Below are 25341 nucleotides of genomic sequence, written 5' to 3' on the forward strand. Positions count from 1 at the left end.
GCTTCTAGCTGTAAAGGATTAATATACTAAATTGTATAAGCTTGTGTTATGCAGGTCAGATGGGAAGGGCATGATATTAATATAGCCCCATATTGCACATCTTGTGGTCAGTGATTCCAACGGCCTGAACGTATCTCATGTAACAAAGGGTAAGATGCCCAGCCAAAGTACAGCAATGTTGGAACTGCACTAGTTCATGTCGGTTGATAATCTAATTGAGCATTTCTCAGTAAAAGGTGCTTTCCCTGGCAGTTATGCAGTTTAGCTATTGTAGAACTGCATTTACGATAATAAATCCCTGCAGTATTTCTTATACTGTTATAGTTGTTATAATTTGAAAAAAATCAGAAAATGCCTTAATTTTCTTATATCAGAAATATTCTAAAACTGAATTTGAAAGCATTTTTTGCTTCATCATTCACAAATGCTTGCCAATATACTATCAGTTGCATGCAGGATTATATTCATGATATCACATTGTACGGGTGTAGTAAACTCCCTATGCAAGGACAGTTTGGTGTGTAGCTGGACTGTAAGCTAGTTAGGCAGTACAAAGTAGACAGGTGCTTACAATGTTTCTAGCTTTCAGCAAAACAGTCTTGCAAAATCATTATAAAATAGTTATGAAAATGAGTAGGACAAGGTTTTTTGAGTCTTTGGTGGTTTTTTTTTTTTGCTTTCCATTATCATGATGATGAAAACACAAGCAAAATACTTCTTAACAGAAGAAAGTGATTTGCTGCAAGACAGTAACTTTTTAAGGATGTTGGATGGTATTTAAAATATTACTTCGGCAGTGAATCAGGAGCATAGGATTCTTATGAGAGTGATTCTAAGCATCTGTTTTACTTTTGCTATGAATAACTCTCTGGAGGATAATTTCTTAGCTTATCCCCAGAAATCTCTTCACTCAATCAAAATAAAGTTGATAATATTCATGTTAATGAATAAGATTCATAATAAACTCTTGTTTTGTATCCAGGAAAGTTACTGCAAGTCAATTCTGGTGCCAAAGAACAACTATTTTTTGAAGCACCAAGGGGGAAAAGGCATATTATAAGAATTGCTGAGGTACGAATTCTGCTTACTGCATTTTTTTAACTGTGAAAGTTATTTTTCTGGACTGTTGAAAAAGAACATGGTTTTGTCTTCAAATGGTATATTTTTCCTTTTGAAATACTATATTTACAGTGGTTAGAATTAGAATTATTTAATGATTCTTTATAATGTCTTTCCTAGCATTTGTGTGTGGTGGAACCTGCAAGTTTCTGCTTGTGTATCTAAATTTGTTGTTTGTTTAATAGCAGTCATTTCGCATAATCCCCTTTCCTGACCAATCGCCTGGTTTCTGTGTAATTGGTGTGCATACAGGTTATAAACCATCTTTAGACACGGCTTTTAACAATGTTGATTCTTCTACAGAATTGCCAATGTTTAGCACCTCAGAAAAATCTTTTAAGGAGATTTGTATTCAAATCATGCTCTGCCTTGGGAAAGCAGGAATGTTTAGTTTTAAGCCTTTTGATGAGGATATGCAGTTTGTATATTAAGCTGGAAACAGTACGTAGTTTCTAAAAACACTGAAAAAAAACTAGTATCAAACAGAAAATATACATGTGAAACCAGTGTGAATTTGGTATGTATTAAGATGACTTCTTTTGGGGAAATTTTGATTGCAGATAGAGAAGATTGAGTGGGACACCTGGACATGTGTTCTTGGTCCTACTTGTGAAGGAATTTGGCCCATCCACAGTGATGTCACCGTTGTAAATGCAGCTAGTCTTACAAAAGATGGAACACTATTAGCTACAGGAGATGATTTTGGGTTTGTGAAGCTTTTTTCGTATCCAGTGAAGGTAATAAGCGTATTTATTTCTGAGACTAGAAACTGCAAAAGAAAAAGAACTAAGGAAGACACTTCGCAATATGTCAGATTGCTAATACAGGAATTCTTTGTGCTGCAGGGCCAACATGCAAAATTCAAGAAGTATGTGGGTCACAGCGCACAGGTAACCAACGTGCGGTGGTTGCACAATGATTCTGTGCTGCTGACTGTAGGTGGTGCTGATACAGCTTTGATGATCTGGACCAGAGAATTTTTGGGCATTCAGGAGAGTAAGCTGGTTGATAGTGAAGAATCAGACACAGATGCAGAAGAAGATGGAGGTAAAAAGGATTACCAAAAATACGTCTTTAATTTAGTCTTTATTCCCCAGGGGCTCACACAGGTGTTTAACTTGAAGTGGGCAAGAAACTTTTCATGTGCTAATGTTCAGTGTAGGGAGAGCTCAGTAGGATTTGTTTCCTTCCTTTTATTGGCGCAGATCTTGTTTGCTACTCTTCCACTATGAAACAAGGGTAGTCTGTTTTATTTTATGTTTTATTTTTCAAAGGTTATGATAGTGATGTTGCAAGAGAAAAAGCAATTGACTATACCACTAAGATTTATGCAGTAAGCATCCGAGAGATGGAAGGGACAAAACCACATCAGCAGCTGAAGGAAGTTTCAGTAGAAGAGAGGTATGTCACACAAAGGCATTCGTTTCCAAATGTGTGTTGCATTCTCTTGAATCTCTTTGAATTCAACTAAAATTAGTCCCTAGAAAGAAGCAGGAATTTTAAAATTCACAAGATAATATTTAAAATGGTATTCATAGGGTACAACATGTTAATGTGATAGAGAAAAATACATGTAGGTAAGTAAAACACCAGTGAGTGTTTTGTTCTCTTCTGCTGTCCACACAAACAATTATATTCTTTCCTAATTAGCTTGCGTAGCTGTGCGTATGTCTACAGCAGGACATTTGTGGTTGGGTGAGCTTGTAAATACTTTGCAGTTAAGGCTTTTGGTGATGTTTTGGTTGAAAGATTTTCAGTGGCTTGTAATTGTGTCAGGTTGTTACCGTTAAAGCTGAAACTTCCTACGGCACACATGGACCTTAGGCTGAATTATTCTGAAAAAAAATGAAAAGCAAAACCAGCTGGAAAAACACTATTGGAGAGGACAGTAAAGAAAAGGGATAAGAGCTAAGCACAGAGGGTGAGGTCCAGTGAAACACAAACGTAGGGGAGTGGGTGAGTGAAAACTGACTGGGACAGGACTGCTGGGACAGAACAGGAGTTTCTATAACCAGTGAAATACGTTCCTCTTTGTAATCTGGAACAGTAAATCTACACCTGCGAGTCCAGTTGATGACTCAGCTGTGAATCCATGCAGTCTCTTTCGATAAAATTTCTTTTTATAGGTGGTTGTTCTTTTATCATGAGTTTTCTTGCTTTTGCCCAATGTTGGGCACTGACAGAAAGGACTCCTGAGGGTTAGCCCACAGAAAGAATTTAAGCCTAGTTGTTTCCCCTCAGTTTCCCCAGGATGCATGACTAGTAACAATACCAGTAGTGTGATGGCATAGTGTTGTCCCCACAGGCATCCTGCCCTAGTTAGAGAACAGGATCCCTAGTCCTCGGGGAATACAGCGGGTGTGGAAGTAAGCAGTGCTGTGCTGTAGGATCCCTCCTGCAGGTATTGCAAAAGATAAGAGGGCTGTGTGTAGGAAGAGGCTGGGGTGGCAAGAAGAGAGCGCGCTGGAGCCTGTGGAGAGCTGCCTTCTTGTTCCTGCTTCTGTCACAGAGCTTCTTGTGATGGCTGGCAGATAGAATATTTTGCAGGCAGCCTCTGGCTCTGAGTACCACCTCGTTTCCTGCTGTCAGCCGAGAGGAGCGTGGCTGAATTTGCAGAAAAACTGCATGCTCATAGCTGCAAGTGGAGATCATATAAGCGGTTTTTTGAACAAACACGTAACACGTAATTACACTGAACAGATTAAGTGGCTGCTTCTGAGATTTTTGGCTCTAAATCTCCTTGGTGTCCTGATTTGCAAGATACAAAATGGAGTTAGGAATACTTCCTAATCTCCTACAGACCTTTGAAAAATAAATTAGCTTCTGTTTTTAAAGCTCCCAAAGAAAGCAGTGCTGAGCATCGTGGACAGCAAGTAATAATATTTTTTCACTTGGTATTTGAATAGGAGAACAAATGTTGAGTATGAAAAATGAGAAGAATAATGTTGCACACCCCCCCTTTTTTTTCATCACAACATTTTAACAAAAACATGCAGCGGAAGGATTAGTGATTTTTTTTCAATATAATGTTGGACCATAACCATTTCTTTTCCCCTTCTTTTATGGATATCTCTTTCCATTTTCTCATTTACTCCTATAAAGTCTTTGCTCCTCCATTTTTCTATGAAAAGGCATAGTGTATTATCTAGTAAACATGAATGTTTTGAGATTGAATTAAAAAAGGAAAAATATTATTTTATTTTGGGCAAATACTGCTAAATCATTATTACACATGAAATAACAAGTGCCAGTGGTACAATGGCCAGATGTTTTACACCAGCAACCCTTGTACCCTGCAGCTGCTTTATTCTGCTTTGATGATGCAAAAGTAACTGTCGAGTGAGTTTAATTGACCAATTAAGCTGGGCTTACAATTGTTTTGTACTAGTGAATTGCCAACAATATGAGCATAAGCATCAGCCTCTTCTGCAGCTTTTCAGTGCTATTTTCAGTCCAGGAATGAAAATCATTGCAGTCCCTTTGGGTCCCTAGGAAGCTTTTCTTCTCTGAAACCTGGCCACGGGCCTGCTGTCTGATGCAAGCCAGTACTCTGCTTCTCAGAGGAGCATCTCAGTCTGCCACATACACGTCAGGCTTCCTGACTCGAGTCTGTCCACATTCTTAGTCCTGCGCTGGATGAGCTGATTCAGCTGAGCCTGCTGTGTTGCTGTGGAGGAAGGCACCCCCTGAAATAAACAAGCCGTTTGCTTTTTTTCAACCTTTTAAACCAAACCTGCGGTACCTGCAAAGCAGCATGTAAGAAGAGAAACGAAGCAGGCTTCCCATTTGTCACAACGACACTGATCATCCTTAATGCCGGGAAAACATGCTTTGTGCTATCCAGCACCACAAAGCAACACTGAGGCTGGAAGCTCCTCTAGTATTTCCACACTACCCACTCTGTTTATAGCTGGTGCACCTAATTACATGGGTAGGCACCTCCTCTGTAGTGAGGTTGCCTCCGATTTCCGTAGTAGTCTCTTCGTAATGACTGTAAATGAAAATAGCATACTGTAGCCTATCTGAAAGAATAATCTATCCTGTAACAAGCTCTAGACTGAAGAGAGCAAAAAGGAAAATGTTTACATTCTCTGTACCTTTTTTTCTTCTTACTGTCTCTATGTAATCAACAGTTTTGTATTTCATTTTAAAATAGCTTAAAAATAAACCCTTGTACCGTCCTTTCCATCGTTTATGCTGAAGAGTCACAGCTATTCTACACGTTCTTTATATGACCTCTAGGGCTACTTCAATATAATCACATCTTTTGTATTTGGAATTTGCTGTTCTGTTACATTTGTCAACAGATCCCATACTTTTCATATATAGCTTCTTAGTCAAAGATAAATTCCCTTCCCTTTCTTCATCGGATTGGTGTACATTAGCAGAATTTATAGTCAAACAGAAGCAGAAATTATATGGTGAAATGCAGGCAAATGCAGTTTCTGAGGGTGTTGTGCTGGGATAGAGCCTGAGGCTGTGAAAGGTACTGGGTTTTGGATGCAGTTAGAGGAGATGAATGTGTTGGCGACTGCAGTTGTCAAAGGCTTCAATTTTTGGCCACAGTTGCACTGATGTGTGCACAATTTATGCAGAATCTTGACACTCCCTATTACGAGTGCTTCAGGGTGAAGCTCGCTTCCCTCGTAAGACATAAGGATTAGGAGGGAGGCTTCATAGCTGTGCCACGTTCATCTTTTCAGAGAATACAAAGACATGCAGCAGCTAATGAAGGGTTTGTCTGAGCATGTTCTAAAAGCTTCCTGAAAGCACTGGGCTGACTTTTCTTTGCATCTGCAAGGGTCCAAAGTGACAGTCAATCAAGCCAGATGAAATTGAAAGTTTACAAGTACTCAACTGTCAGTGTTAAGGAAAACCTAAGTTCTAAATCAGCAGGTCTTCAAGACATGGAGTCTTGAAATCTCTCTGTGCACAGAGCTGAGTGAGATGGCAAGGAGTGATACTGAAGCCAGTTCACAAAGCTTTAAAGCTTCTGTAAAGGGCACAGCTGAAGTAGCCTCTCACAGTCCCTTCAGATACGAAGAAGGGAACCAAGAGGCTGTATTCCATTCTCTTTCAGGCAGGTACATGTGAAAACCTGGTAGTCTTTTCAGGGGGAAGATTGTCTGGAGAAGATATTCTAATCCCAAATCTTTCGTCTTTCTAATTGTGCCGTATATCTGTATGAAGACCCCAAAGACTGTGCATTTGACGGGATTTACACACTGGGAATATTCTGAGATTGTTAACATACTGTCTAAATTTTGAAAAATATGTTACAAGCTGGAAGGCCACTTAAGATAGTTAATCCCAAGTCCTGAAAAACTGCTGGTCCACTTTCACTGCAAAATGCAATAAGGATCTGAGAAGTATCCCCCTTCCTGTATTTTCATTGCATGTCTGAGACGGGAAAAATTGTGAGATATTCAGAAGTATAGTGAGTAGAAACCCAGAGTTAAACAAAGTAGATTTAAATTAAGAAAAGGAAAAACAGAAAAATAAGCATCCAGCTCAAGCAAGAGGCAGGAATAGCTAGGGCTGTTGCTCTGAGCTTCTTCTTGGGAGCAAGGACTTCAAGATAACGATGTTTCTTTCTTTAAATAGTAATATTTAGAAGGTGAACTGTTGCTGTGAACAAGTTATTTCCCTCCTTACATAATACAAATATGCTTTGAAGGTACTATGTGACACCTAGTAGACAGTTTTGGTTCAAGAAGATGGCTGTTTTATTTTCCTCTTCATTATAGCTACATTTCCATCTTTTTAACATTTGTGTTCGCTAGAATAAGCTTGCAGGACTCTGTGTTTCTGTAATATTAAGAGTGGTGAATCTGAAAAACTGGAAGTACATTATCCCTCTAGAAATAACGAATCGTTGTACAATTCAGGAGGAGTTTGATCTCAAGAACTGAGATGTGTCTCCTGAGAAGATTGCAAGTATGTGGCTGAATGCTGATACAGGCAGCACCGGGTTATGAGGGGAGAGTTTGCAACAAACACCACCCTTCTGGAAAGGAATCAACAATTCACAATGACTCCCCCAAAATTAACGCAAAGACTTACTCTGCTGTCTTTTTGTCAAAAGAGATCAGCCACTAATTCGCCCTTCTCTCCCCCATCATGGGAGAGAGTAGGGGGACAGACTGGAAGTAATACTCGATACCAGATAACCGCCTTTGAGATATCTGCAGTTACCTGCTCTGCATCCTCTAGTACTACCCAGCACGTGCTCTGTGCTTAGCGCGATCCAGCAAGGTGAAAAGGAAATCTGTATTACACTGGTCTTCCCCAGGGTATTGGGCCCCTGAGCAAACAGGGCAGAGAAATTTCATTATTATAAAGGGCAAAAAAAACTTGTATGTGACAAATTTGGGGATAATATTAAGGTTTTTTTCCTTAGAAAAGAAAATGAAAGCACTTTATCAAATGTACTTTTCCTGTCTTATTTATTTACATAATGAAAAAAATGATGATTCCGTTAATACCTCCAAGGAACATAGAAGTTACATGATAGATTTTACTTGCAGGATTTGAAATAAGTCATGGTCTAGTATTATTGAGGGGGACCCAAGGTTTACTGTCTCCGTCAGCAGTTACAGCTTTAGGATGGAAAAAGAACAGAAGAGATGAGGCTTAGGAACAGTTTTAAAATGTCTTGCTGTTGTACTTGTCAGTGCGTTCGGTTCAGATAATTAATTGATTGTTGTTTCTCTCTCCTCTCCCCAACCTTCTTGTTTTTCTTCTTCTCCCTTTCCATGTCCTTTCCTCCCCACCTGCCCTTATTTTCCTCTTCCTCTTTTTGCTCCTCTGATTGGCATCCTCTTCGTTGCTCTGCCTGTAAGGTACCGAAGCGGGGTGCCAATGAGAGGTGCTGCAGGAGCAGTCTCACGGTGTGGGAGCTCCAAGAGCAGTGCTCCCACACCATGGGACCACTTGGTCACTGGTGGGACTATCCCAGACAATCCAGGACAATTGTAAGCTATACTGCGTGTTCCACAGGCATTGTGCTTTATTTCAGAAAAAGGCTGACTTTTGAACTGGGACCGGTTTAACTGGCAAAGAATTTATATTATAAAATTAAAACCAGCTTGCGTGAAGACTACACTTAATGTTACTAATATGAAAGGCAAAGATTTGTTTGCATTTTGCATTCTATTAACCACTAACATGTATCCTGTTTGCAGCTTTCATTTAGTTTGATTTGCATGATTCTACATAAACTGAAAACTCTTGTAATACACCTGGTGATGGAAACCCCTTTAAAGCAGGTTGAATGTGTAGAAAACAAAAAGCAGCATTAGCATGTTTGTCTAGTTTTCTGTTTTCTTAACATGCTTGTCTCCCTTTCCGTGGGTTATCTGTCTCAGAGCCTGTTCTCGGTTGTGTTATTACACGTCATTTGTAATCATATGTTCTGATAAAGAGGAGAAGTTAAGGGAGGTTAAGTTGGATTTTCTCTCTTCAAATATTATTCTCTTGATTATTTATTTCTTTAAAATTATATGAGCTGAATTATATAAGCTTTCAAAATAGCCCCCACACGTGGCAAGTACAAGCCTTTGTATCATAAACTGAATTATTAGACATATGGTTACAAAATTTGTTCACGCAGTTTTACATGCACACTGCTGTGGGCGCAGTGTAAGAGCTTTGAATGTAAATCTGTGTTGTATTGATGTGTAGGTGGGAGCTACTCAAAATGTATCTGGAAACACAGATCTCTGGGGTGGAGAAAATAACTTGGGCTTATTTCAGCAAAAACCCACTCTTTGAGAATGAGTAGCATCCTTTGGAGTATTCACTTATACCTCCTCAGCAGCATTATGTCAAGTTAATGCATCCTAAATGGATTTGGCAGCACACTGGTTTCATCACAGTTGTCCCCAGGCTTGAACACATTGTGCCTGGTATTTTTACGATCCCTGCCAACCTACTGCAGTCGGAGCCAATCTCACTTCTCCCACAGGTCAGCACAGAGCTGGCCCAAAGGCATTTGTGTGACACTTGGTGGGTGTGGAATTGAGGGATGCCAATGCTGTCACGACACATGGCGTGTTACCAGTGTTTCTCTCTCAGAACCTGAGCGCTCTCTGTGCTGAGGTTGATGCGAAACATTCAGCTTTGTTTGAGAGTTGTTGTGTGGGTTGTAGTCCAGGACGGATCAAAAAAGTGTTGTTTCCGATAGGTTTTGTTGTGCAGGGGAAGGATCTGTCTAGTATGTTTTACCTCCAGCCCAAAAGTTCTCCATATACTATTGGTTAAATATTTTTACTTGTACAATAAGCACAGCTTCCAAACAGGGAATCAGAGTTTATGTAAGGAACAACAAAAAAATGGAAAAGGCTCTTCCTCTCGAACATGATCACACACCCCAAGAGACATCTAAGGAAAGAGAGAGACCTTCCAGAACATGCTAAAGTTGGGTTGATTCTGATGCTTTGGGAGTGTATGGAGAGAGTTCTCCCGAAGTCTCATTACCTGAGGTATTTGAAACTTTTTAGCCCAGGCAGAAACGTGGGTTTTGCCTAAAGCACATTATTGCAGGGTGTTCCCTGAAGCCGGTTTTGGCAAACAAGACTGAAGGATCTTCCCAACAGCCCTGCCTGTCCAGTGTGTTGCACGTATGGCCCATCTCTGCACAGCAGGGCCAGCCGTTTACAATAGCTGTTTAAACTAACAGCTTTACAAGATGTTTTGAACAATGACCTTGTTAAAAAAGAAAGGCCTTCAGATTTCATTCAGAAGTGATTACCCGTCTTACTAAGCTGCTTTTCTCCTTGGTTCACATTTGGAGACTGAACCAGAATGACATGTGAATGCAATGACTAGCTTCCCTTGCAAAGCACAAAAATGGCTATCACTGCCATATGTTCTGCAATACCTTTGGGGGGGGGGGGTTGTTGGGTTTTTTTTGTTTTTTTTTTTAAAGAGTGCATCAGCATACATGTGAAATTATAAATACTGTAACCATGCTAAGGCTTTTTCAGTGCTACACTTTTAAAAAATAATTTACACTACAACTAATGTTTCCCTCTAGTTTTGTTTCAGCTGCACTTTGGTCACTGTGTCAGTCTCGGCTATTTTTCCTATTGAATACTATTCCTTTTTGTTGTCTCGTGTTATCTACAAAATGTAAAGGAAAAGTAACAGCAGAAAAGTTATATGTAAAACTCCTATGTATGTTGGCATGGGAAAATGCAAAGGTTTAGAATTCACAAAATCTTTTAATCACTTCTTACAGCTCTTGGAGTTTTGCAGCAGTTTTAGGGTGCTTGGGAATTCCCCTCCTGTCAACTAGCAGAAGCACACTTTTAAAAGCTGCTTTTGCATTTTTTTTTCTGAAACGAACAGTATTATTTTCTTTAAAAAAAAAAAAGCTTGGGTTTTTTGTTCTGTTGTCCAGACACCAGTAGTAGATTGTCTTACCTCTCTTCAAACCTTGCTTTCTCTTCTTGGGAGCAGTCCTGCTTCTTTTTGTTTTTGTGTAGCATCCAAGTATGTTCCCTCTCCAGCAAGCAGCCATCTAAATTCACGTGTTAGTCTCCCTTTTGGACTCTCTTTGGTTTCTTCTCTACCCATGCCTGCTGGGCCCAGCCCGTCACCTTCTCAGTGTCAGGATGTTTTTGTCCATCTGTCCCTGCTCCAAACCTCATTGTTTATCGCTTTCATGCAATGTTGTTTTTGAAGATCCAATTCTGTTCCCGTTGGTGTCAGAACAGAATATTTGTGTTCTTGCCAATTTATTACTGATGCAGACATCTCTCACCAGAGAAGCAATTATGCCATGTGCTTTAAAAACATGAGTTTGTTATCCCTATCCCTTAGAATTTATTGTAAAGATTATTTTTGGTCTGGTTTTTCTCCATTATTTTCAGTATAAGTGGATCTAACACCATCCCCCTGCTCCCCACCCCCACCCCTGCACTTTGGCCCTGTTCTCGGACATCCCTCTCTCTTCTCCCTCAAGGTGCCCACTGTTCCAGAACTCCATTCCCTGCCCCCCCCCCCCCCCCCCCCCAAGCTCTTGGTAAGTCCATCCAATTTAGGCTCCTCTTCCTGCTCCCTGGTCTTGGCCATTTCGGATGGCCTTCTCACCTGGTGAGAGAGTGAAAGAACTGTCACTCACATTTCTTTACATTTCTGCATGCATGAAGACAGTGGGTGAGATTTTTGTCAGTTTAAATCTGGAGTTAGCACACTGATTTATAGCCGTGCATACTTGTGTGAGTGTATCCTCAAAATAATCGTTAATAACAGGAATTTTATTTGCTGTATTCACAGTATCTAAAGAACTGAAAACCTTCTAATGTCTGACTGTGTCTTATCTTTCCTGGAACTCATCCATCCTGTAACATAATATAAGCACATTTATTATAAATTACTGGAAAGAAACCGTTAATGCTTGTATTATGTTTTAACTTGCTTTCCTTTGGAGGCAGGGAATTGTCAAGTAAGTACTAACAACACAGAGCACAGATAAAGCACAGCTTGTGGTGAATGTACGATGCAGATTGCGAGGTCAAAAAGGGTAAATATATGTAATTTTCTGCAGAGCAAATTTCTTGTCTTGACACTGCCGCCATATGTATGAAAATAAATCAGGTGTAGTCACAGACTTGTTCAAAATGAAATGACTTCTAAAAATGTAAAACATTTAGTGCTGCTTTACATTTGTTTTATTAAGACGATAAGGCAATGAATGCATACATCTGTGTATATATACATGTATATATGTATATATGAATGCACACAACGTTCGTGTTTGTGTGTACTGTGAATAGATATATATAAAAGTACATGTGTGTATGTGTATGTTTCCAAATTAAATCTCATGCTTACAGTCTAGTGATTATCAATCACGTCATAGCAGTAGTGTTCTCTTGCTTTCGTAAAAAAGTTTGGCTTGCTCTTGTCATAACTCTAACTGATATTCCTAGGTAAAAAGTGTAAAAATGATCCATTTTAAAATTACACTAAAACAGAAAAAAGAGCAGGAAGCGTGCAAGGAAATTATTTATTCTTTTCATAAGTGCTGATTTAAAGGCCCTAGTAAATCTGGGCTGAAATGAAATAAGATAATTAAGTTTTGTAACCACTTCCTCCGCCCTTCTCTCCTGGTGACTGCACTGCTGAGCGGTCCAGTTACCGCTGACGGTTATGTAACGTGGCTTGACCGACCGCTTTCAGAGAGAATAAAGGTACTTGTTTCCTTGCGAACAAAAAAGTACAGGCTGTCCCCCAAGTGAGCTGGCCTACCAGCGAACAATTACCAGGCTAAATTGCAGGCTGAGCTGGGATAGAAAACAAGCATCCATTGTGTGCGTTCTCAGCAGTGCTTATGAGACTGTCACGTGCCTACCAGTTTCCATCCCTGTCAGGCACCTGCAAATAAACAAACGTGCGGAATCACGTTCTCCTTCAGTATAAAGCATGCAGGAAGCATGGATGTAGCTTCCCTTTTTTCCCTCCGTCCTGTAGGATCTTTAGTTCAGAGTATACCCAGGGCTGCCAGAGTATGATGATTCCAAATTGTAGACTGGTGCACTCTTTAATTTCTGTTTTAGTTCATGCTGGCATGCTCAAATAGCATGTTTTGTGCCACAAAGGAATGACTGATCAACTCTAAAAATGCTTGTGCATGAGTAAAGTGGTCAGAAGTACACCTAAACTGTATTAAGTTTCTTACTTGGCTTTGTTTGCTGCTTACAAGGGGATCAAGGTAACTCTTTTGCTCTTTTAATGTCGCAAGATCCACCTGCTAATGTCCTTTGCTAGTACTCAGTGAGTTTGCTTGTTTGCTTGAGAAGTGGGATAGTTTGTTTACCTCCGGCTTTGTGTTCTGTATTTTGTAAAGCTCAGATCTTCATTCTACTTACTCCTGCAATAAGTATTCTAGCTGTGTAGCAGTGTTCTAGCTGTGCGTTTTGTCAACTGTTGCCCTTAATACCTTCCATAAAAACCACAATTCCAGAAAAAGCAGCTCCCCCTAAGTGAAAGGGATTTCATTCTTCTGCAGTTAATTTTTGCAAAATGAAAATTAATGGTAGTTACAGGATAAGGAGATCAACAACCTAATTTTCACAGCATATATGTAATGTACATCAGGTTCGAACTTTTTGAAATCTCAAACTGTGGAAATGCTTTCCAAATCTGAGTGTTTATTAAGTAAATTGAGGCCAGGCATTTTGGTATTTTACTTACAGAGCCCCACTCTGGTTTAACCCCGTCTCCAGAACCTGCAACTGGAGTTTAAAGGCATGCAGTGGGGGTGGGTTTGTGTTACTGACAGCAGCCACTGAGTGATGTTTTGGAGCAAGTGTTTAACCATAATACCTCATTTTATTCTCCTGCCATCACCACTTCTGCCCCAGCCTTCTAGCAAGACCTGTTTTCTAAGTCAAAGATGATCAAACGTAATTAAGAATCCAGGTCAGATTTCTATGAGCTAATTTCTCCAGTAATCCGGTGCCATTTTTATGGCGCTGTTCCACTGCTGACATGGTTACAATTAGCCCTCATGGATTTCCCTTAACAGAAAGCGAGAATCATTGTGCTTAAACTAACACAATGGTCACCTAACGCGGAGGGAGCCTGTGCAGCAGGCGCTTGATTTTTGCAAGGTCATGAACTTCCAGAGACTGAGCTCCCTCTACTCCTCCTAGGGTTGTGCCCCTTCTTTTTCTTTCAGAAGGGTCAATAGTAGCAGTAAAGGGTATCTGTCCATAAAGACCATTTGCACAAGTCACATTTTGTTTCAGTCTGTTCTACATTTGTCTTTTAACAACTGTAATTACATAAAAATGCTTTGCTGGCCTTAGTCTCTGTTAAATTCACACGGATGAATGACTTGTACATTTAAAAATTAATCACTTCATCTTTAATGTGATTTTGAGGAGATTTTAATAAATCATGTCAAGGTTGATGGGCTTCTCAGAAGCAGCAAGTTGGGGAAAGGTCAACTGCTAGCTGTAGAAAATGTTTTAGATCATTTCTGAAAGCGTCAATTTATTGTCATTCAGTATTCAAGGATTTTTCCATGGATTGAAGTCATTATGGTTTTTTTTAAAAAATGGTGTAAGGCGTTCTGTTCTGCCACTCATCCACAAAATCTACATCAATGTTATTTCTGCTCTTTCCATCGAAATGCGTATGATTTTAGTCAGTTTATCGTACAACTCTAAAAAAGCTAGGAATTAAGCTAATATAGTTGCAGTGGGGCATTTTCTGTTCACATACGCTATGGTTTTGAAGATTTTTATCTTGCTTTCAAACATATTGATTGTATTCTTTTTAAAATGTTTGTTTCAGGCCACCAGTTAGCAGAGCTGCTCCTCAACCTGAAAAACTGCAAAAGAACAACATCAATAAAAAAAAGAAACTGGTGGAGGTAGGCTTAATACTTCTTCATTTGCTTTAGAAACAATAGGTGCTGGGTGATAATCATCCGTGTTTTGAGGGCAGCTAAAGTCACGTGTAGGTAGAAGAGAGCGCCATTCCGAGACAGTGCTTTCAGCTCTGGTGGCAAGCACCAGCAGGTGATGGTAGACAGCAGCCTCTGTCAGACAGAACCTGGGATGCAGGGTGGCAAAGCTTGCCTCTAACAGCAGATCTCTGCACACCCAGAATTTGTCTCCTGATTTGAAGGGCAGGCAGAGCCCATACTCACTGCGTAACCCCAAGGTTATGGGCAGTCAGAAACCACACTTTCACACTCATGTGCAGGAGTTTGCACAACGTTGCTTATTTACTTTGGAATGCACCTTTTTCCTCAAACTGTAGGGCCCCCCCCAAGCAACTTGATTGAATTTCCCCGTAATAAGCTGAACAAGGACTGTTCCGTGATCTGTGTGGAGCATTCGCAACAATCACTTGGTCTGTCAGTGTAGCTTGAGTTGTTCCAAGTAAGCTGTAATCGTGTTTGGGATGGATTCATGAAGTCTGTCTTCTGGGCTGTAGAGGCAACTTTAGCAGCAATCCATTAACTATCACTGTTTTTCTGGCGGAAATTTTCTTGGCAATTGCTTATTGTAAGCTGAAATTACACCTCTGATTAATATTTATAATTATAGAGTTACTTATAGCTTGCCCTTGCTTCATATAAGGACTTGACGGTCAGAATTTGGTCTGTTAAAGTTTGGTAGTTTGTGAGAATGATTTTTGAAGACTCTTGAAGTAGAAGTCAAGATATTTGCAAATATCTGATACCCTATACGGCTATTAAACTGTGATGGGCAGATTAATAATGTTGGGCCTGGTTTGTAAGTTGTATCTATTTTGAATGGAAATTTACAGAAACCAAACATTTACAGCCAGCTGAATTATTAGAGAAATAATAATATAAATGCAGTGCCTTAGTTTACCGATCAAAGCATTGTAGATAGCCTGTGAGAATGTCATGCCTCAATAATTAGCAAAAGAACAGGGATAACTGATGAATTATTGTTTAATTATTCTAGTGCCTCTACAAGTAGCTTGTGTAATTATTTTAGAACTGTGCTTATGTGATCTGAACTCTGTAGTTTCCTTTTTTGGTCTTTCATTTCACTCTTATTCTTTCTTCTGTTTTACTTCACCAGGAGCTGGCTTTAGACCATGTCTTTGGATACAGAGGATTTGATTGTCGCAACAACCTTCATTACCTAAATGACGGTGCTGATATTATTTTCCACACAGCTGCAGCAGGCATAGTTCAGAATCTTTCTACTGGTAATTCAACTTGAAACAATACTTTGAGATAAAAAATGCTTTACGAGTGCAGTATTTCTGATTGAAAGCCCTAATTTTTTAAGATTCCTGTAATTTTCTCACATTTTGCATCTTGATAAATAATGCAAAAAAGTTTTAGGTGGCTGTTGTATCACATCAGCAGTTTCTCCTGTTGGGGTCATCCTGTAGAGCCATCCTGTTCATTTCAAGAGGTACAAGATTCTGGGAGGAAGCGAAATAAAACCCAGTTCTGGTCCCGCAGCTGTGCCGGTCTAAAATCCCTGCTGAGGGCACAGGAGTGGGGTTCTCAGGGGGGAGAGCCTGGGTGCTGAAACGACTAGTACCCGCAGACATGTGAGGAGCTCTAACATCTGTCATTTCACTTTGGGATGTTTTCACGAAGCTGTTCTCCAGGGAAGGGCGCATCCTGATGCAATAGTGTGAGCAAATTGCTCTGTGGAAGGGGTAGAAATATTCCATGCCTTTTGGGTAATGAAAAGGAAGAAAACTGCCAAAAATTTATCTGGCTGTAGGATGTAGCACCAACATACATATCTAGAGAAACAAAGATAGAAATTAAAGGAACTTTGGCTTTATTATATTCCCTCTTCGTGCCACAGTGAACCAGAGGGCCAAGAAGCGGGGAGGCAGAAAAGCTGCCACATCTGGTGACCTGTGGGGACCCCAGTCCTCGCACAGCCTCTGACCTGGGAGGCTGGGAATATGCCTGGGGAGGCTGGGAAGCTGTTCTCTTTGGGCCCTTCCCCTTGGGAGGATACTGCCAAGCACAGACGTCGCAGGGCTGTGCTCTCGCCTGTTTCCCACTGACTGCTCCCGTGTGCTGGGGAGCCTGGGCCCTGCCTTTGCCAGCTTTGCTTTTTCTTGCAGGTACAGGTGGCTACAGGATGATTCTTGAGCTGATTCCTGGTTCCCTGGACGTAGCTACTTTAACAAATATTGCTTTTTATATATATGTGTGTGTGTGTGTGTGTGTGTGCATCAACAGTTGCGTTCACAGTGCGTTCGGTCGTGGCGCCTGGCAGTGAGAGCGGAGCAGGTGCTGACGTAGTTGCGGCCCTACCCCCAGCATCCCCGGGGAGTACCGCCTGGCAGCAGGAGCAAGCTGCTCGGATAGGCTTTGCTTCAGTGCCAGTTCTCTTTCTTCGATCCTGTTGTGAATAAAAACATGTCTGAATTTTATTAGGTAGTCAGAGTTTCTACCTGGAGCATACTGATGACATCCTCTGCCTCACCGTGAATCAGCACCCGAAGTATAAAAACATTGTGGCTACCAGCCAGATCGGTAGGTGACTCTCCATATAACAAAGTTTTACTCAAAAGTTATCAAGGGCGCTGATTTACTTTGGGCTTTCTTGTGTAGGAGTTTGTAGCAGGCCATGCCAGTGTTACTGTCCTCAAACTTTTCCTTTGATTTCTTGCAGTTTCAATGTCATCTCTGATTGTGAGGGGTTTTTTTTAGAGTTAATTGCAGTATAATCCTATTTCAGAAAGCAACCTTAGATAAACTGTGCTAAATCATCTCATTGATGTGTAGGCATAAGATTTACAGAATGCCCTCTTTCCTTCGTGTAGCCAAGGCACTGTTTAGCAGTGAAAACACAGCAATGAGAATTTCCTGTGCAGGAGAACAAGAGCTATACGGAAACGAAAGGAAACGGAGTGAAAGCTCAGCAGAAGTTGTGACACATGGCAGGGGCCAGTTGTGAAGCCGCGTGTGTTTAGGTGTTTATTATTTACACGGAGGGTCCTGTTGGGACTCTCCCATACAATGTTTACTCCTTTCGCAGGACTAAGCATTGGATGGGAAATGCAGGCTTGTTTGTCCTAAAGCTGGAGAAGGACCTGTTGCCTTCCACTTAAACCAGCTCAATACTGGAGTAATTAACCTCATGACAAAGAATGGTGTCATTCTAATTCACATCAGTCTGGAAGGAGTCCATGACTTAACAAGAGGCAGAAAAGTGGTAGTAGATGAACGCCTGGACGGGGCGCTGTCATTTCAATCTGAACGTTGAGTAAACACAAAGATCTGGACGTGTTGTCAGAGCTCCAGTTCCAAATACTGATTTCTATGACACGGAGAAGGTGCCTGTTCAAGGCCCTTTTCCCAGTCTGCCAGTAAGTGCCCATGAAATCAGTTTTTCTGCTTTTGGTTGCTCTTCTGTAGAACTACAGATTGATTTATTAATTTTTAAAAACTGCATGTCTTCAGCATTTCTTTTAAATAGCATTTTAAAAACTCAAAGTACTAAATATTGTTGCAAGATTTGTGTATAAAAACCAATATACCCAAAAAAGTTCAACAATATTCCTGCTTATTTGTTTTGTTGATTTAATCCATATCCATTTTCAGATTTTTAATTTTTTTTTCCTTCTGGTGCCGACGCTGGCACTTCAGCATTAGAAACATGACTTATTTCACCTATTGTTTTCCCTTGGTGCTTCCTCATTTGCCATTGCTCTCACAATGCAGGTGATATGACAGAATTTCCAGGTAAGGCTGATTTGTTTGTGAATTTTAGTCAGCAGAGTTATGTAAAAGTTTCATGTTACCTCGTATCTGTGAATCGCGGATACAAGTGAAACATCTACAGACGATTTCTTTTGCATGAGGCTCTTCACGAATGTTATGCTGTTCTTTTAGAATCTGTCTTACTTCATGAAATACAATGATTTCCCCTGTGTTTTGCAAGCATTTATGATTTTTTTGTTTTATTTTTTGAGTACTGTTAAAAGAAAACAAAGCCCCGCAACTTGTAAGTGTTTGTTTAGGTTAAATGTTCTTGAAAAATGCCCATTTTGCATTGAGACTTTCCAGATCCTGAATTAATTCTTTTCCAATACATCTTTTTGCACGTAGGTACAACTCCCACAATTCATATATGGGATGCTATGAGTAAGCAAACGATTTCAATGCTACGTTGCTTCCATACCAAAGGGGTCAACTATGTTAACTTCAGCGCAACTGGCAAACTTCTGGTTTCAGTGGGAGTTGATCCAGAACACACTATCACAGTGTGGCGGTGGCAAGAAGGTAAGACTGGAAAAATCATGTTCCTTCAGCCTAACGGAACTGGGTACAATTGCTTGCTTTCCCTTTCAAGTCTTTGAAATAGATTTGTGTTCTTAGTCTGAGTATCATGGCTCCCTAAGTCAAAGTCAGTTAAAGGAGATAGCAAAGTACTAGAAAAACATCAATAAGAAAATAAGTTTATTGTAAGTAGAAGTAAGTTAAGAATGTTGTTTAATATAAAATTCCATCAAATTGAGGAAAGTATTTTGGTTTTCTTCCTAAAATACTCAAACTTGAAATTCTGCACTGTAGCTAGGCCTTTGGGAGGTCATTTCCAGAAAATAATTACCATCTTTTGAAACGGTGGGGAGGAGGGGTGGCTCAGCTCATTAGATGTGTCCTTGTGCATTTCACCCGATGGCAACTCACAATTTCTCTGTTGCTACTTCACTGACCAAGGAGATGGGTCATGCTGTGAAGACGTAAATTTGCATTTCCTAAAGCTGTCAGATGCAGTGGAATACACAGGGCCCTTGCAGGTTGCATGAATTAAGATGTTTGATACGCTAAATAGTGTTGGGATTTGCAAAAAATGATGTTAGCTTTCAGCATCTGGGGCACAGTTCTCTAATCCAATACCGGGTGAATTTCTTTTATAAAATCGTGTCAGAGCTTAATTTTGCGGGTAAATTTAACTGTTTTTATCCTTTCCTAATCAAAACAGGGGCTAAAGTTGCTAGCAGAGGAGGACACCTGGAGAGGATATTCGTTGTAGAGTTCCGCCCAGATTCAGACACACAGTTTGTATCTGTTGGTGTAAAACACATGAAGTTCTGGACGTTAGCTGGCAGTGCTTTGCTTTATAAGAAAGGAGTCATTGGTTCCATGGAAGATGCCAAAATGCAAACCATGCTTTCTGTTGCCTTCGGAGCAGTGAGTTCAAATTACTTGCTACAGAATTTTATGATATATTTTTATTAAAACTGCAAGTGTAAATTTTCTTTGTTAAAATCCAGTGCAGCGTGGACCCTGCAAGACCCTGGAGCTCTTGCTTAGCAGTTAAACTTTTAATGTAAAACCTGTCCACCTTTAGATCCTTATGTAAGTTTTCCAAGCCGGGTTGAGTTTCTCTGGTCATGAACGTATTTTTTTTTTAATGTCTGTGCATACCTACAGCATCAGCTGCCATGGCTTTTACTTTTTTACTTTGCTAGTTCTAGTTAAGTTAGAAAAATGCCATAGTTATTTTGTGTGTAGGCTCTGCAACCTTTTTTCCTGCTAACAGTACTTGGTATGACACATGCTAGTGATCCAGCTAACGGTGACAGCATAGAACACTCTCCAGTATGATCATTAAGGAAACATAGCACCATGCTTTAGTCTGCACAGTTAAGGAAGTTAATACGTGACAATAGTGCAGAAGCAATGTTGCCATGATACCAAGGTCTGAAGTAATTTCTGCTTCATTCACAAACCCTACAGAAATTACCTTTGCAAAGGTTAATCACACATTATACAAATCACCAATTCAAAGAAACGCCTTGCTCCTCATTATCCACCCTGAACAACGGTACCAATGTGTGAAATGTGAGCGTATAAAATCAGGCTCCCAGACCTTCATCCTTGTGCCCAAACAAGTGACTTTGTTGTCAGGAATTGCTTAGTGCTAAACATTTCTTTCTATTCTGATGGCATTAGAAAGAGCATTAGGGTGCAGTTATTAAACTCATTGAACTCATTCCCTTGATGCAGATGGGTTTAATTCCTACCTTCATTGCATAGTTGACTTTTCTCGGGAAATTCAGTAGCTAAAAGCATTTTCATTCAAGCTGAATGAAAAAGCTAAGGTATATGTATTACATCAGAGATTGTTGCTGTTCTTTGCAGAATAACCTTACATTTACTGGTGCCATAAATGGAGATGTCTACGTCTGGAAGGATCATTTTCTGATTAGACTTGTGGCAAAAGCTCACACAGGGCCAGTGTTCACAATGTACACGACTCTTCGAGATGGACTCATTGTCACAGGAGGGAAGGAGAGACCGTAAGACATAGAATCTTCCTAAAGCGCACACCTCTTGTCTCTTGCACATTAGGGTGGTTCCCCCCGCCCCCCCCCCCCCCAGTTTATCTAATACTCTAGACATACACAATACTTCCACAATACTTCCCAGGGACAGATGGTATCTGTACTGTAGCTGTTTCAATCTAAATTTTACTTAACATGCCCAGGTGTCTTAGTAAGTAAAGGACTAATAAGTAGTGCACTCGAGGGTCACAGTAACGTACGTTACACACAAAGGCCGTACTGAGCTGCAAATTAGCCATCAACAGGAACCCCTGTGTAAGCTTCTTGTTGCCTGGGCTCCCGCCAGCTTGGCATAGGTGGGTTTTTCTTAATTTTTTTAATTCTGTCAAGCTACAGACAACCTCTCCCAGGGGGGACTCTGTGATGAGCAAGTTCTTTGAGTTCCTAGAATTAACGTATGTGCCAAGCTTATCTTGGTGGCAGAGATTTGAGATTAAGTGGAAGAGAACAATTTGGGTTTTGGAAATGAGGCACAACGCTGTTTAAAACATGAAGAATGATTTAAATGTTATTATCTGATTTCTGTTGCACAGTAGTGACGCGTCTCCATATACAATAGCAAGTGATTCGATGTATGTTTTATTATTTAATTAGAAAAATACCGATGGGGTTTACATATGGGATTTGTTGTAGCCTATGCAGGAGGAGACATCTGGGTAACACAACACGCTTCTTTGCAGCACTAAAGAAGGGGGAGCTGTAAAGCTATGGGATCAAGAGATGAAACGGTGCCGCGCATTTCAGCTCGAGACAGGCCAGCTCATCGAGTGCGTGCGCTCCGTCTGCAGGGGGAAAGTAAGTGAGCTGCCGCGGCAGATGTTACGCTTTGGCACGCATTGCTCTGTATTGGTGGAGGCTGGGTGGGAAATACCGGGGAGAAAAGTTACGTGAAGTTATGGAAGGAGGCTTTGCCTGCCCACCTAGTGACATTTCCTTACTTGTCTTCCTGAGCTCAGCCATGGGCTTTAATCTGCGTTCCTCATGCTTAGTGCCTGCCGTTCTCTGCAGTCAGCAGGGAGAGGGGAGGACCTTTAAGGCCTCTAAGGACAGTGCTAAGTGTCGGAACGTGTTTCACCAGGGCAGGCCCTTGTCTCCTGCCTTTCTTTTCAAGAAACAAAAGGAACTTGGGTACCTACTCTACAAGGCTTGCTGCTTCTCGTGAAATGTAGGCACAGCTCGAGGTGCTTCGGTGAGGCGGAATGGACCCTAGGTCGTTTTTTGTTGTGGGTTTTTTTTTAAGTCACAAATAAAACAAGTTGCCACTGAGAATTAGTGATGGACTTTAAGTTTTGGTAAAGCGGAAGACTAGAAATAACTGAGTAATTTGACATGCTAAAGTCACTCTTGCACGTGTTTCAGTAGTGCTTGCAAGCGTTGTGAAAGGAGCATGCGATGGTGCGGGAGTGTTTCTTCATGTGATAGGTATCTGTCCAACCCAACACTTCACAAAATGGTCTCTCTCTACCTTCATATATCAAGTCTCAGGAATTTGACATGCTCTTTGATGACACCGCCACTGAGGAATGTTGGTTTATATTTCAAATCAAAGAGCAGTGAACCAGTCCCAAACTGTACCTATCTGTGCTTTTTCCAAGTATTTGGCAAGAGAGCTCTTGTGGTTTGGTCAGTGACAGTGCGGCTAGGGTAGATACAAGGTGTTCTTAAACAGCCTAACTGAGCCTAAATCCCTGTTTTGATCTTTTATTATTGCCCAAATATATTTCATTACCTCAGAGGTATGAGAATCGTGCTCTGCCAACTTGTATGTAAACATTTTGATCTGAATTAAAATCCTTAATGGCAAGACAGAAGCCCACCACAGTCCCTCAACAGTAACACCAGACGATGATATCAGATCGCGAGATGTGCAAGTGCCAGTGATTTACTCTCCTGTTTTTAAGATGCTGCGTGAACAGGCAGTATAAATCAAGATGAGTTATCACAGATATTTCTGCAACACATCAGTATTTTACTGCTGTTGATCCTGTCTGTTACACTGACAAACTTTCTCTCATTCTTTTTTTTTGGGCTACAAATAGGGGAAAATTTTAGTGGGAACAAAAGATGGAGAAATCCTTGAAGTAGGAGAAAAAAATGCTGCTTCAAACTTGTTGATTGACTGTCACATGGAAGGGGAAATCTGGGGCTTAGCAACTCACCCCTCAAAAGACATATTTATCTCGGCAAGTAATGATGGGACAGCAAGAATCTGGGACCTGTCTGACAAAGTGAGTGCACTAAATCTAAAAGTGTATGATTAAAAATGATCATTTTATACAACCATGCATTTTCCCCACTAAATGACGTGCCAGCTACGTACACCCCTTTGTGCAGCCACGTAAAGCAAGCAGGGGTTTTCTGCTGTTTTGGTACGGTTCTTTTTCTTCCTGCTATGTGGCTGTGTGAAAAGGTGAGTCCTTGGTGGGGTAGCTGCTCTTTCCAGAGGCAAGCAATTTGCAAAGAAATGCAGTTATTTAAAAGCATTCATGCTGATGGGATGCCTTTTCTTGCGTATCACTTATTTTGATCTAAAAGTACAGGCTGGCATGGATTAAGAAGCATTTTAATTCCATGCTGTCGGACTGGGTGGCACAGACTGTCCTGTCACCGACTAACAGGCGGACCCTGACAATGAGCCCGCCGGAGGGCAAGCGTGGCCCCCTCCTCTGCAGAGCCTGCCTTTAGGACCAATCAAGTTGCATGTGTGTGGTTCAGGATTTTTTTTTTTTCCAACTCAAATTGTATATCAACCACCATTTTAAAAAGTAACAAATCAATAAAATGTTTTTTAAAAATAACAGAAAGGTCTCTGCTTATGCTAACCTACGTAAACCTTTTCAAAAGGTAGTTACCTGAGCTAACAGGAATGGATAAGTATGAATATATTATAAATATCATCAGATAAGTAAACATGCAGGTTTGTTCTAGTATGTTTTAACATCGCAAATCAAATGGAAAAAAACCCCTACCCTGAGCAGCAGGTGTAGACGCTATCGAAATCACCTTTCCAACAAAATGGGAAATGGATTTTTCAGCCTTTTCTGCTAAACAGTATTCTTCCTGCTGTAAAACTTGAAGTCACCCTGCAACAAGATAGATGCAAACATGAAACTCCCATCTGAATTACAGTATTTTGAAGTCTGTTTTGTGACATATGCCTAGTGGGATGTGATTTTTTTTTTTTTTTTTAATGTGAAATTTCAGATTTATATTTAGAGGAAACTTTAGACAATTTGTTTTTAAGAACTCACTTTTATACTTTGTGTTTGGAAGCTTTCCATTTGCTTGGTAGCGTTCTCCAGGAGGAGGTGTGAGCCATTTGCTTTTATTAATGCAGAAACTGCTGAACAAAGTGAACCTAGGTCACCCAGCAAGATGTGCCACGTACAGTCCCGATGGTGAAATGGTTGCCATTGGCATGAAGAATGGAGAATTCGTTATTTTGCTCGTGAACAGCCTTAAGGTTTGGGGCAAAAAGCGAGACAGGAAGTCTGCAATTCAGGATATCAGGTGAGATTTCAGTTCAGGTTCCCTAAACATGCAGCCCTTACGCAAGAATAAGTCCATCAGGTTTCAAGTTGATTTTCAGATTTTCCTGTAACTCTGCATTTGTTGAAACCTGCATGAAATCATGAAATGCAGTTACTGGCTGACTGGTGGCTTTACGTACACCTAAAGTTATGTATCTTATATGCCACACACCTTTGGTTTTCCTGTGATTAATTCCATTATATCCACTTGACTATAGCCGGTAATTTGCACGCTGTGGGGCCGTGATTATGGGAATTAATCTTACAGTTTATTTTAAAATTGCAATACCTGTTGCTTCCTCACAGAGTATTGGTGTTACTCTGCACATTGTGCTGTGCGCGTTATGCAAGTGCGATATTAACATCAGTTAACGACATACAACGTCCTCAACCCTCCTCATCTCTTAAGCATCGCGGTCTGGTTTGGATTCAATCTAGCTGCTGCCAGGAAGGTGGTTCTTGTTTTCCAGTGAAAGAAATTTGTTCTCTTGTGTTAACCTGAGAAGCAAAAGAAAACCTGGCTTGCACAGAACAGTAAATTATATCCCCGTTCTGTGTTTTGTTGTCTAGGATCAGCCCAGATAACAAGTTTTTGGCAGTGGGCTCACAAGAACATACTGTAGATTTTTATGATCTCACTCAAGGTACAACCCTAAACCGAATCGGCTACTGCAAAGACATCGCGAGTTTTGTCATACAGATGGATTTTTCTGCAGACAGCAGGTACATTCAGGTATGTCTCGGGCAGACCCCTGTTTGTGTTGGTTGTGACTTCCCTGTTAGCAGATGTAACAACAGGATGGAGGTAAGAACGGGTGAGGGAGGCTTTCCAAAGTTGTTCTGAACCTCAGGTGCCCTAAAT

General features: G+C 40.6%; 1 protein-coding gene across 6 annotated transcripts in view; it reads left to right on the plus strand.

Annotated features, from left to right (window-relative positions):
- The window catches only part of EML6 (EMAP like 6), a 120227-nt gene that overhangs the window by 87715 nt on the left and 7171 nt on the right, over nucleotides 1–25341 (plus strand). The window contains exons 24-40 of one of the 6 annotated variants that reach the window (XM_037404986.1): nucleotides 983–1071; nucleotides 1680–1856; nucleotides 1965–2166; nucleotides 2394–2520; nucleotides 11555–11569; nucleotides 12830–12838; nucleotides 14428–14506; nucleotides 15696–15825; nucleotides 17030–17128; nucleotides 18320–18340; nucleotides 18707–18880; nucleotides 19584–19792; nucleotides 20747–20904; nucleotides 21630–21744; nucleotides 22989–23177; nucleotides 24287–24459; nucleotides 25050–25212. In XM_037404986.1, the coding sequence (XP_037260883.1) occupies nucleotides 983–1071; nucleotides 1680–1856; nucleotides 1965–2166; nucleotides 2394–2520; nucleotides 11555–11569; nucleotides 12830–12838; nucleotides 14428–14506; nucleotides 15696–15825; nucleotides 17030–17128; nucleotides 18320–18340; nucleotides 18707–18880; nucleotides 19584–19792; nucleotides 20747–20904; nucleotides 21630–21744; nucleotides 22989–23177; nucleotides 24287–24459; nucleotides 25050–25212 (2129 nt within the window). Of the gene's footprint in view, nucleotides 1–982; nucleotides 1072–1679; nucleotides 1857–1964; nucleotides 2167–2393; nucleotides 2521–7961; nucleotides 10118–11554; nucleotides 11570–12829; nucleotides 12839–14427; nucleotides 14507–15695; nucleotides 15826–17029; nucleotides 17129–18319; nucleotides 18341–18706; nucleotides 18881–19583; nucleotides 19793–20746; nucleotides 20905–21629; nucleotides 21745–22988; nucleotides 23182–24286; nucleotides 24460–25049; nucleotides 25213–25341 lie in introns of those variants that run through there. The other 5 variants (XM_037404990.1, XM_037404987.1, XM_037404988.1 and 2 more) reach the window with 5 other exon arrangements.

This window comes from Falco rusticolus, chromosome 12 (assembly GCF_015220075.1).
Source record: "Falco rusticolus isolate bFalRus1 chromosome 12, bFalRus1.pri, whole genome shotgun sequence".
NCBI lineage: Eukaryota > Metazoa > Chordata > Aves > Falconiformes > Falconidae > Falco > Falco rusticolus.